A 12,483-nucleotide genomic window follows, 5' to 3' on the forward strand; every position below is an offset into this window, starting at 1 on the left:
CTCTCGTGCTCTCCTAAAATGGCCTTGTGCCGGGTGTGCGCTCCAGCGTAACGCCCTCCAATTTCTCTTCTGTTCTAGATATTTGAAATGGTCGCCCACTCCCTCCTCAAACCATGGAGTACTTAGGACTCCTGAGTTCTAGTCGCTTTAACCCAATGAAACTATGCCCCTGCACCTCCGCTTCATAACCCTTTCTCAATCTATTCGACAGAAAGGATTCTGGACTCTGGTGGCTCCTAGCTGTGGGGCCAGTGGCAGAAAGGCCTCCAAAGCCTGAGTGGCTTCCTAGCCCTGACCGTGTCAGAGGCGTGCCCGTCCTCCCCCCACGCCGGCCTCCAGCGTCTGGACTTCCCCGCCTTGCGACGCAGGGAGGGACTAGCTCCGTAGTAGCCCTCCAGCGGAGCCACGGCTCCAGGGCCCTGGGCCCTCCCGAGAGCTCCTCCGCAACTCTCCAGGTCCCTACACCCAGTTGTGTCCGGTTCCACAGCTTTCTCTCCAGGCACCGCTGAGTAGTTCCCACCCCCCACCCCCAACTCCGCCCCCAGAGCCCGCAAAGAACCAGTCACAGCCATCTTCCTGGGGAGTCGTGAGGATGTTTTTGTTTGGTTTTGGTTGGGATGTTTTTTAAAGAGCGTCATATAGATATTTATATATATAAATTATTAATGTGGGGGAGGGGCAAGGGGCATACATCGCAGAAGGGGCGCGCGCACAGGGACTGGGGGTGGGGGCGGGGGCAGCACACGATGCTACGCAAAACAGCCACATCTAACAGATGAAATAATCACACCAACGGGGTGGGGGAGGGGCGGTGGCCACCGGGGGTTGGGCATGGGGGAGGAAGAAAGCAGGGGGACAAGAAAAAGGGACCTGGTCCAAGATACTGTGCGCTTTCTGCCCCCACCCCACCCCACCCCGGCCACCTCCCCACCTCTGCATACCACAGGAGCCTTGGCCTTCCGTCTGTCCCTTCCTCCCTCCCTCTGCCCAGCTGCTGAAACCCTGCAAAGGAGCAGCACCCCTCCCTCCTCAGCTCTGGGTGGAGGGCTGGGAGGGAGGCCTCCGAGGTCCAGATGCGGGGGCCACGGTGCGCTCTTGATGGCAGGTTCTACAGCGGCTTGTCGCTTTCCTTCTTCAGGTGACTGGTGGAGAGGGGATGCAGAGCAGAGACATGAGACTGAGGTCAACCCTGACCTGGCCCCTGTCAGAGGGTGGGGGGGTGGAGGAGAGGTCCCCCACACACACCAGGAGCCCAACGCCCAGCGGTCTCCTGCCCGCACCCCGCCCCCCCTGGCCTCGGGGGCCCTGTGCTACCTGTAGTAGTCCTCCTGGGCAGGCAGCGGCACACTGTGCAGGGGGTGATGCGCGTGCAGCCACTGTTGCTGTTCCAGGGCCAGGCGCTGCAGCTCGGCGGACTGTGCGTGCATGGCCTGCAGCTGGTGAGCTGCTGACATTGGGGCAGACAGGGAGGCTGGCAGGTCCCGATAAGGAGCAGCTGTGGGTAGGAAGGGCAGGGAGCACATGACTGATGGAGTGCTGAGTACTTACTCTGGGCCAGGGGACAGCTAGCCACCTCACATTTGGAGGAAACTGAGACTAAAACACTTTGGGAAAAGCCAGTCCTGCAAGTTGCCAGCAGTGGAGAGGATTCAAACCTCCGCCTGGCACTAAACCTGTGCCTCTCTTGTGCAGGGCCTCGGCCCTCCTTCTCCTATTCCCAGCTCCTCTGGGTACTCCTCATCCCCACCCCCCCAAGCCCAAATAGGCCAATCCCACCACCCAAACTCCTCTTTCCTGCCCTTCTCTCATGAGACCCTCCCCACCCCCACCTCTAGCCTTACCAAAGAGCTGGTGACGAAGAACTTCGTTCTCGTGCAGAGGGTGAGGAAGAAGGGGGTTGGGGAGGGTCCCAGCTGGGTAGGGGATCCGGGTAAGGTGAGACCCTGAGGCCAGGGGGTCAATGAGAGGGTGCACCGAGGCAGAGGCTAGAGGGTAGAGAAGAGGAAGGTGTCACCAAAAGGCAGGTTTGGAGAAAAACATGCATTTGGGTGAAGGGATCCAAGCCTGGGAAGGGGTGGACAATCAATCTAATGCAGGGAGACCCAGTGAGGAACAAGGAGGCGCAAAGGAAGAACTAGGGGCCTGGTGGGTGGCCAGGACAACAAGACCTTACTGGAGTAGGGACAAATGGATGACAGAGAACAGGAGATTACAGTTTGTCAAAGGGGTCTGAGGGAAAGGAAAGAGAGACATGGGCTGCTTAGAGGAGAAAGAGCAGGCTAGAAAGTTTAGGAAGTAAGCCAGGAAGAGGAAGAGGAGGTTAAGAGAGAGAAAGCACAAGGAAGCCTGGAATGACCATGACTGTAAGGCTAGATCAGGCAGTGTTCTAGACAATAATATGGCAAAAGGATAGTAAATAAAGCTCATTTGCACCTAAGATACCCCCAGCCAAAGCTATAGGGCTCTTTCTGGAAGGCCGCAGATCTAGAGATGGGGAAGAACACGAAACACCTCCAACTGGGAGGAGAGAAGATGGCAAGAAACGGTAACAGAGTTGAATCCAAAGGAGCAAGGAAACAGGTAAGTGAAGGGGGGTGGGGGGCACAGTCTGAGGACAGAAAGGTAGCGTTCCCTCAAAGGTTTCCTCTAACACGAGTGGACTGCTAGACTCTGAAGAGGGGTGGGGTGTGGGTTATTACAGTCCCTGTGGCAAGGCTGGGGCATGAGGAGATGGGGGATGACAGGGAGGCAAAGATCAGGGGAGCAATCCCCGGAGACAGGCTCATGCCAGACTAGAGGAGGAAGTCTTGGCCTGAGGAACAAAAGAGCCCAATCACTTGCCAGGGGTCAAGGTGGCCCCCAGGGACCAAGACAAAGAAGTAGGAGTCTCACCTGCATGGATGGCATCCTGCTGGTGGAGATGCAGGTGGGAGTGGATGTGGGAGTGCTGGTGGTGATGGGGAGTCACATTGAGCATCTGCAGCCGGGCCAGCGGGTCATTGCCCAGGGCTGCCACCCTTTCTGCATGCTGCCTCTCAGCTGCCAGTCGCTCCGCGTAGGACATATCAGGCCGCAGGGCTGGCCCAGCTGCCAGCGCTAGACGTTCTCTCTCCAGGGGCCCCAGACTCGGATGAAAGGGAAAAGGGTGCAGGCCAGGTGGGCCAGGCTGCAGAGCCAGGCCCCCATGTCGCGGAAAGGGATCCAGGCCCGGCCCAGGGACCCCGTGTAGGGGTTCCAGCTCACTGGGCTTCACCTCAAAGCCAGGCTTGAGGCGGTCACGGAGGTCTCGTTCACGGGCTTCCCGCTCCCTCTCCCGGGCTGCTGGGTCACTGCTGTACAAGGCCGGGACATTGTAACCAAGGAGCCCCGGGTCCACTGCCCCTAGGGGCACGTAGAACGGGTGGTTGCGATTGCCAGGAGACATGACGTGGGGCCGGGCATATTCACTGAGCGTGCGTAGGGCCGGAGTGTCAGGACCCAGGTAGGGGGGCACTGTAGCCACAGCGCTGCCCGGCTCAAATGGAGGGCGATGGGGCACCGGGCCAAGAGATGGGCACTCCACCGGCGCCCGGCCCTCCTGAGCCAACTTCTGTGGGATATAGGGAGAAACAGAGTCAAAAGGGCAGGTCTGGAAAAAGGCGGCTGGTCCCGAGCTGCTCGTTTGTCTCACCAGCTGAAGGCCAAAATGCCTCATCTTACTCGAATTTCCCTAACCCCTTCTCCTGGATGTTGGCTCTCCCTACCATCCACAGGCACTCGGATCTGAATTTGCCTTCCCCCAACCCAAGAATGCAAGGATTTCTCCCGCTGGAATCCTTCCGTCTCGATTTCCCGGGCTGCCGTGCTTCCTCCTCTCCGATAGGGGGCGCAATGACACCCACCCCACCACCCCCCACCCCCCGCCGCCCCGGCCCTCCCTGCGCGGCGCAGAGGGCCAGACAGGCGGGTGGGTGGCGCATGTGGTGACGCACTCACCACGCTGCGTTCCAGCTCGCGCTCCTTCTCGCGTTCCCGCTCCTTCTCGCGTTCCCGCTCGCGCTCGCGCTCCTTTTCTTCGCGCGCGCGCTGCTCGGCCTCGCGCCGCACCTTCTCCACCAGGTCGGCCCGCTTCTTGGCCAACTTGGAGCCCTCCAGCGGCACGAAGTACAGGTCGCTGCGCGCGCACGAGTTAAAGCCGCGGTCCAGGTGTTTGTTGAACCTGCCGGGCGCGAGGGCGGCGCGCGCTTAGCCCCTGCAAGCTGCCGGAGCGCCCCGCGGTGACCCTGCCCCCAGACCCGCCTGCGCAGACTGTGAGGGCGAGGCGAGGTTCTGGAGTACTTCAAAAAGCACCACGAGAATGCAAGGTTCCCTCTTGCGCCTGCACCGGTCTCTCCGTTACTCCCTCCGTCGTTCCCCATTCCAGGCCCAACCGCACCCCACCCAGGGCGGCTCACCTGGCTGACTGGCTGGCATGGCTGGGCACGTCTACCACCTTGGGAGGGGGCGAGGGGCTACGGGCCGGGGGCACTGGGCTCTCGGGGGTCTCATACTCTTCAGCTGGCTCTTGCTTGATCTGCGTGGCGTTCAGGGGCGGCCCTGAGGCGGGGGCTGCAGGCGGTGGTGGCAGGGATGACAGGCCTGAGGGCCCGGCAGGTGGCAGGGGCCCTGGCCCCACAGTGGGCGAGCCCGGCTTGAAGGTCCCTGGGCCCGCGGGCGGCGAGGCGCCTCGGTAGCCGGGTGGGGTCCCTGTTCGGAAGGAGGGAGGCGACCCCGGCTTGTATCCCGGTGGGGTGGCTGTCTTGTAGGCCCCTGGGGACGGGGCTCTCTTTCCATACGGCGGGGGCCCAGGTGGGGAGGCTGTTTTGTAGCCTGCTGGCGAGGAAGCCACTGTGGCAATGACCGTGGAAAGCGTAGCCGAGGAAGTGGTGACCGGAGGCACCGGTGGGAACGGGTAGGGCGCTCCTTGGGGGCCCTGGGAAGGGGAGGGGTGTGAACATGGGTAGGATCCTTGAGAGGAAGAAGAGGAAGAGGAGGAGGAAGAGGCAGGAGGGCCGCTGGAGCCTGCTTGGCTGTAGGACACCTGGCTGTGAGGTGGGGGCAGGTGTGCTGGCCCTGGCGGGTAGGGCCTCAGAGACCCCAGAGAGGGAGACATGGCGTAAGGATGGGCATGGTGGGAGCTACTGCTCTCCAGGGGGTGGGGATATGCTCCAGGTGGAGGGGGCCCAGAGCTCCCATGATGCTGCTGCTGCTGGTGGTGGTGATGGTGATGTGTCGGCGCTGGTGGGTGGCCTGTGGACTGGCCTCCAGTAGGAGGGAAGGGGCCTGGGTGGGCATTGCTGTTGGCTAAGAGACGGCCATAGGGCGGAGGTGGTGGGGGTCCCTGGCTCCACACAGCCTGGGATGGAAGGGAAGGCTGAGTATACTTGGGCGGTTGATTGGAGACAGACAGGCTTGTCGGGGGAGGGAAGGAGTGGGGATAACTAGGCAGTGCCTGGGAAGCTGGGTACTGGGAGGCAGAGGCAGAGGCAGAAGAACTGGAAGAGGAGGCTGCTGCAGAGCTACCAGCAGAGGACGAATACGGATACCTCATTGGAGGGGCTGGGGCAGAAGAGGAAGAAGCTGGTGGCAGAGGATGGGGTGAGGGAGCAAGAGTGGGGCCCTTCTCTGGGCCAGGAGGAAGTCCACCCATACCCTGCCCCATGGCATGGGGAGACGGCAGATGCCCAGGTAGTGGCTGGGCCCCCAGGCCAGGAGGAGAGGCTGAGGCATTGTTAAGGGGTCTCAGAGCAGGTGGGGGAGGCAGGTTTGGTGTCACATGGGGGAAGGTGGCTGGTGGTGGAGCAGAGGGTAGGTTTCCACCACCCACTGGAGTGTTAGGTGGCTTTGTTGGGGGAGCACCACCAGCCCCAGAGCTTGATATTGAAATGGGGGTGGTGGGTGGGGGATGCTGTTTACCCCCAGTAGGGGCCCCTACTGAAGAGGCAGCCCCTCCCCCCTTGGGACCCATTGGGGGTCCAGACAAAACTCCTCCACCAGTGCCCCCAGGGTAGAGCTGTGGATGAGGGGGAGGGGCCCCAGGAGGAGCCTGGAACATTCGAGATGTGGGGGGCTCCATGGGAGCATGATATCCAGTGGGTGTCACAGAAGGGTGGGGTTCAAAGCCAGGCTCTGGCTGTCGGGGGGTGCTGTCTGGCGGTGGAGGGGAGGGAGGAAAGAGTGGAGGTGGGTGGTAGGGGCGGGCTGGGCCCTGGGACAGGCCGGAAGATGAGTCGGAGTCATTCTCCACGCTTCCAGGGCTGTAGATGCTGGGAGACGTGCTTCGGTTATCCTGGTCAATATCCCTAGGGTCACTGCTGCCATCATCATTGAGGCTCCGCCCATCTAAACTATCCAGATCGGAGGGAGACTGTGGCCGAGGGAGCTCCTGCTGCAGAAAAAGGAGGACCATTTTTTTCTCTTTTCTTTTTCCTTGCTTCCCCTACATTTGGGGCCTCCCTTGCACAAAATCCTTTTCCCCTCCCGCACACCACTGTACCATGTGATGAATACTCTTGCTCAAGCCCACCTCCCTGCCATGTAGGGGTTCCCCCTCTCTCCCCACATTCTCAGCGGCTCCCTAGCAGCCAGTCTTGTTTCCCCTCCCTGGAAAACTCCATTCCTTCCTCAAGTGTCCATCTCAAGCACCTTCTCCCCATCCACAGCTAAACCCAAATCCCTGTCTTCCACCAGCTCACATCCACCCCTCCCATCTCCTTTTACCCCATTAACTACATGTGCCAGAAACCCTTGGTTCTTAAAAAGACCACTCCTGCATTTTCCTTATGATTTATTTGTTCCTTCCACTAAGACCTCTCACCTTTAACCTCCTCCCCAGCCCCTTCATGAAAACCAGGATGTGGAAAAGGAGAGGCTTAGAATCCCCCACACTCCCAGTCCCCTCTGGCCCTGTGTGGTCATCTAGTGGTCTGGCTACAGCCCTAAAGATCTGACATATTATAGACAGGACTCCTTTAATAAGCACCAGGATATGACTTTTCGCTCATATCCCAGGCGAGATTAAAGTAGGAATTGTGAATGAAAGGAAGTTTTTGGGTAAGAGTGGTCAGAAAATGGGTCAGGACAGCTGCTAGGGTCTCCCACCTCAGTTTTGGTCTTTTTTGGTGCATTGGTCTCCTCACTTTCACTCTCTGAGATCTCCTCACTCCGGCCCTGTTTGCTGACCTTTGGGGTGGAGGCTTCCTCTACGCGGGCCTTCTGTTAGAGAGAAAAGAGAAAATTCCTGTCTTCTACTTCCCAAGCCTCCACTGTTACCCTCCGCCAGACAGGAAGTTCCCCCACAACACACAGACATACACCCTCAGCCCCAGTGCTTGGGCATCCTGTGGGAGGACCTGAGGACAGAATACCTTGGCCGTCTGCCTAGACTTCTCGGCTTTGCCATCACTGCTGGATGTGCTGACCCCTCCAGGGGAGGCCCGGCCCCTCGATCTCAGTTCTTCCCGGGGCCCAGGGGCCTCTTTCTTCCGTCCACTCCTCATTGACATCTGAGGGAGAAGGAAGGAAGCAGGTAATATAAGGGGTTTTTTTTCACACAGCACCTAACACCTTATGGTGTGCCTTATTTCTGTTCTTCCTCTCCAGGCCCTCACCCCTAGTTTCTCTGCCCCTCATCTTTCATGTTTCTCATCTCAGCTATTACTCACTGAGTCTTTATTCTGTCGTGTCTTCATTCTTCAGGCTGTGGAGACCCCATTCTCCTCTGCCTGGGCAGCTGAATACAGAAACTTCTCTGCTTCACCCCAAGTTCCCCACAGCTGTGGTCTGGGAAGCAGGAAGCAGGATCTCCAAGTTTCCAGTGCAGGCACCTGGAACTTGCAGAATCTGTTTTCAGTGAAGCCTGTTAGGAAAGACCATCAGAGTCTCCAAATGGGGGAATAGCGTCTGAAGGGGATACCACTGTGCTTATCCAGGGGTTAAGTAAGCGGCCCAGCCCTAGGCCTTTGGGCCAAGAAGCATGAGCTGCATAAGACATTGCTGGCTGGCCCCACGGGCTGCCCCCGCTATCTATAGGTGAAGGAGCCTCTGCTTGCAACATCATCTCTTTCATCTCTGGAGAAGGCAGAAAATTCAGATGTACCTATGAGCTCACATTATTTACCCTTCACAATACCTAGGAAATACCTGTGTGTCCATGAGTTCCACCAGAGCCTTACCAGGGAGCATAAAGAAATGTAGCTGAGGTATTAAGTAATTTATTGAGTGTGGTCTTAGGTCAAGCCCTTACATCCAATTTCATTGAATACTTACAACCAACCCTGCAGAGTAGGTATGTATTCTTATTTCCATTATATAGGTGGGGAAACTGAGGCTCAAAGATTGAGATTGTGACTTGCCCAACTTCGTGTGATGAATACACAGTGACCACGCCAGAATCAAACCCACGTCTCCCTGACTTCAAAGCCCATGCTATTTCTTCTAGACTTTGCTACAGTCTCATCAGAAGCTGGTGGGGAGAATTCTCAGAAGGCCTAGATCAGTCCGAGATAGGAAAAGAATCTTTTCACATCAGAGTAGGTGGGAGAAGAACGTACCATGCTGTAACACAAATGCACACAATCCTACCAATCCCAAGCCCAAACCTGGGTAGCCCCCAAGTGCAGAACTTCATTTTTGAGAGCCCCAGAGAGGCACCTCTCCAGTGCCTGGGTTCCCTAAGGCTAGAAAGTCAGGACTTTCATTTTGAAAGTCAGGACTTTCACTTTACCAACCAAATCAGTGAGTATCAGTGAGCACATAACACAAAGTTACACATTTCTGAGCCCTCACTTGGCTTAGACAGAGACACGCACCTCAGGGCCTGTCTATATCTGTATCTATATCCATAGTCAGCTATTTTCATTTGCACTGGTTTGTATTTCTTGCTAAGTGTCACGTCTCTCCAGATTACTGACCATGAGATCTTCTGCGAGCAAAAACGGTATCTTCCCACTGTTTTCTTCCTTTCTGTATCTCCCACTGATGTCACGTACATATGCGTGCTCTGTTCTGTCCTTGTCATTGACCTGTAAGCCCACTCACTTCAGTAGGTCTTTTTGAATAAAATGCTGCTGGCTTTGGTGGGAACAGGGTAAACTTAGCCACCTATTCTGAGGTAGGAGGCCTGGCTACGTAAATGGCATTTCCACAGTCGACAGCATGTTTTTCCCAAAGAATACAGAGTAATTATTTCTCACTCATCTCCACTGAACCCTACTGAGACAGGCGGTGAAGAGTGAACCTGACCTTTCCAGGAAACTTAAATAATAATTTACTTAGAGTCACAAAGAGCTGAGACACAGCTCCAGGTCTTCTGAACTTAGAACCAATGCTCTGCGCAGCAAATCAGCCATTTTTCTTCAACCTCAACTATTACCACATTTTGGAATTGTTGTGTAGATGGGTTTTAAAACATTGTCAACCCTCCCCAACTCCAAAGAACAAAATCCAATATAACAGAAGGGGAAAACAATCTCAACGAAAGCACAGCAAAGATGACTATTTGTGACTGGCATGTCTTTGCCAGCCCCTGTAGAGAAGAGTGCCCATGTCTCATCCCAATCTCAGAATCCGTCCAAGTCAGTTAGAGTGAGGAGATCCAAAAGGTCAGAGAAATGCATGAATGGAACTGAAAAACACAGCAATCAGTATGTCCCTCTCCCTCCCCCTCCCGCAACTGTTTTAAACAGCTGAAATCTGATAAAATTATCAGTGAGTAGCTTTGAAGGAGAAAAGCAGTCATAAAAGCATAGGTAATCCTGGGAGAAAGGAGTGGCAAGGGGGAGAGGAGTTAGGGTTGGGCTGTACATACGTTTCTGAACTCGGAGCATGTTTTAGCATCAACAAGGTGAGCTATGCTCCATCTTGCCCTAATAGCCAGTCACTGCAACTAATACTGCTAGAGCACCTACTGTGTATCTGGCAACACACTAAGCACATTCCCCTTCACAGACTTACTGCAAAAGAAAAAGGACAAAAGACCAGAATGGGGCGATGCAAAAGTGAAAAACAGGGAAAGAGTCTCTAAGAACAGGAAAAGAAGGGAGAAATATGAGAAGGACGTCAGAGGGAATACACAGTCGAGGCACAAGGCTTTCTGGGAAAGGCTTGCAGGGTGAATTTCAGGATCGCGGCCCAGCCCCCATCGTCATTCCAGACCTGCCAGACTAACCAACCAGTCCAAAGTGACTCCTAGATAACAATGCAGCCCAGACCAGCAGATAACAATGCACCAGTCTAAGCCTTCTGAGAATCCCGGGTTGTCAGAGGAGCCTCAGAAATCATCTTATCTATAACCCCTTCATCTTACAATGAAGCCGAGACTCAAAGAGAAGTGACTGGCCCAAGGCCACAATTAGAGGTACAGCCAGGACTAGACCCAGGTATCCTGGCTTCTGTTCCAGAGTATTTCCACAGCCTTCTCCCCTGGGCCGCCCTCACGAGGGATGGGCTTGTTGGAGAGCCCAGCTACTCCCACAAGATCAGGGAAATAGAAGGTCGAAGGTTAGCTGAGGGAAGGGGTCACTGTCCCTATAGTATGGGAAAGAGGGAAAGAGAGACTCAGGAAGGGAGACTCAAGCTTAAGAAAATGGAAGAATATCAGTGCAAAGAAGCAAAAGGACTACCATATACAAAAAGTTCCTAATAATAAGGGAGGTAGAGGCCAGAAAGAACTGCCAAAAGATGGTGTAACCTGAACAGGAACATTTCCATGCTCTCTCAGGCCTAGGGGGAGAAACTTGGAGCAACATCTATGACCTGCAAATAGCATGTCTACCTGTTCCAACAGACGCTGGATGGAAGGCGGGTGGAACCCCTGGGGAACCTCCTATCCACCAGCAGCACCAGAAACACCTTTCAGAACCCAGCCAAGAGTCCCAAGGACATAGCCAAAGGCTGAGGTCCAATCAAGATTCTGAACCCCCACCTATAGGACATCCCACTGGATCATTGCTATGGCAACAAAATGGTAGAACCTGCCCCTCAAGAGTCTATCCCAGGAGTCCATCTGCCAGCCACTCCCCCTCCAGTTGCCAAAGCAACTCCTACCCTCCTCCAGCACTCTCAGGGAAGGGAGCTTGAGAGTACCTACCCCCGTGGAAATAAGCCCATGCACAAAGGGAAATCTTTGAGCCCAAAACAGAAATGAAGATATAGCCCCCCCTCCACAGAAACCGCAGCTAGAGGGGCAGCAGGGTGCTCTAGGGATTTGAGGGAGGAGGTCACAACTTGCCTGGAGTGCCTATACGATCTTCCAATTCTCTCCTCCTCTTCCACCCTCCCAGAAGCCCTTTCTCCCTAACTCTCCCTTCAATGTTCCCATCTTCCTCCTCAGTAGTTTTAGGGAGACCACACTCTTCGGCCCCAGTGTGCCCCTCTCCAAGAAGTAACTATGGCTGGGATTGAAAAAACAAGGTCAGAGGTGGCCTGAAGTAGGCGAAAGACAATCGAGTCACAAAGGCAGCCACTTCCCACTTCCACCCTGTAACACCTCTGGTTCTTCTTCTCAAAGGTGGACCTCTCCTTGGCCTTTTAGAGCCTCCCTTTCCCCAGGTTCCATTCTCCCTCATCAGCCTACAATCCCTCTCCTTCCACCTACCACACCCCTTCCCCATTTCCCACTTCCCTTCTAAACCTCGCACCCCCGACCCCGAGTTCTGAAACCCGGGCTCTGGGCCTTTTCCTGGAGCCCTAATGCCCCACCTCGCTGCCATATCTCCATTCCTTTTTTGCCTTCGCCCGAAGCCCCCTCGCGAGCAGCCCCCCTTTTCTTCTGCCAGCCCTCCACCTCGGGGCTCCGCTTTTGGTCCCGGGGTCCTGACTACCCTCTTGCCCCATCAGCCCTCCTTCTGAGACCCTCCCACCTCCCTCCACCTTCCCGATCCTCCGGGTGCCCTGGCCCCCATCCCTCCTCCCGGGCCGGCCCCACCCCCGGAACCCCCCCCACCCCCAGCCTCAGGCCGGGGCAGAGCCCGCAGTGGGGGTACCGGATCGGGAAAATAACAAATGGAGGCGGCGGTGGCGGGAGGGGGAACTGGGAGGGGTGGGGGTGGGGAGCCGCGGGGCCAGAACCCGGGCGGGCCCGAGGCCCCGGGCGGCAGCAGATCTTACCTGGTCCTAGCTCGGGACGGCTGGCTGGCTCCGAGCGGGATTCGGGGCTCCGGAGCCTCCGGGGGGCGGCGGCGGCCGCTCCCCCGCCCCCCCTCTCCTCTTCCCGGCTTCAGTCGCCGCCGCGACGGCGGCGGCGGCGGCCCCGACCCCCCCGGAGGGCGGCCCCCATCCCCCCTCTTTTCCCCCCAACCTGGCCCCGATCGCCCGCCTGCCCCCGGAGCAGATCCCGATCCCCGCTCGCGTTCAGCCCCTCCCCAGGCCCGCCACCTCCCCCCGGCCGCCGGGAATGCCCGGGCCGCGCCGCCCGCCCCCGCCGCGCCGCTCGCCCCCGCGGCCCGGCCGGCCCTCCGCGCGGCT

At 57.0% G+C, this 12,483-nt stretch overlaps 1 protein-coding gene across 3 annotated transcripts; it reads right to left on the reverse strand.

Moving 5' to 3' along the window:
* Positions 1–582: 582 nt before the first annotated feature.
* On the reverse strand, positions 583–12,259 carry ATN1 (atrophin 1). Of its 3 annotated transcripts, none has more exons than XM_021690753.2 (10): positions 12,127–12,259; positions 7,683–7,876; positions 7,386–7,523; positions 7,120–7,233; positions 4,434–6,403; positions 3,976–4,198; positions 2,893–3,589; positions 1,842–1,985; positions 1,315–1,495; positions 583–1,142 (listed from the first exon to the last, which is right to left on the reverse strand). In XM_021690753.2, the coding sequence occupies exons 2-10, from the start codon at positions 7,707–7,709 to the stop codon at positions 1,109–1,111; spliced, it is 3,528 nt and encodes a 1,175-aa protein (XP_021546428.1). In that variant the 5' UTR covers positions 7,710–7,876; positions 12,127–12,259; the 3' UTR covers positions 583–1,108. The 3 variants fall into 3 exon arrangements, with proteins under 3 accessions (XP_021546428.1, XP_021546427.1, XP_044771396.1); XM_021690752.2 differs by having other exon boundaries at positions 4,434–6,406; XM_044915461.1 differs by lacking the exon at positions 12,127–12,259 and having other exon boundaries at positions 4,434–6,406; positions 7,683–8,442.
* Positions 12,260–12,483: the final 224 nt, after the last annotated feature.

This window comes from Neomonachus schauinslandi, chromosome 5 (genome assembly GCF_002201575.2).
Source record: "Neomonachus schauinslandi chromosome 5, ASM220157v2, whole genome shotgun sequence".
In the NCBI taxonomy this organism is placed as follows: Eukaryota; Metazoa; Chordata; class Mammalia; order Carnivora; family Phocidae; genus Neomonachus; species Neomonachus schauinslandi.

Coding starts and splice junctions, on each gene's coding strand:
- ATN1 (XM_021690752.2), bottom strand. CDS start 7,709: ATGAAGACACGACAGAATAAAGACTCA. Junction 4,199..4,433: donor CATGCCAGCCAGTCAGCCAG/GTGAGCCGCCCT, acceptor CGCGCCCGGCAG/GTTCAACAAACACCTGGACC. Junction 1,143..1,314: donor GCCCAGGAGGACTACTACAG/GTAGCACAGGGC, acceptor CCTCTCCACCAG/TCACCTGAAGAAGGAAAGCG.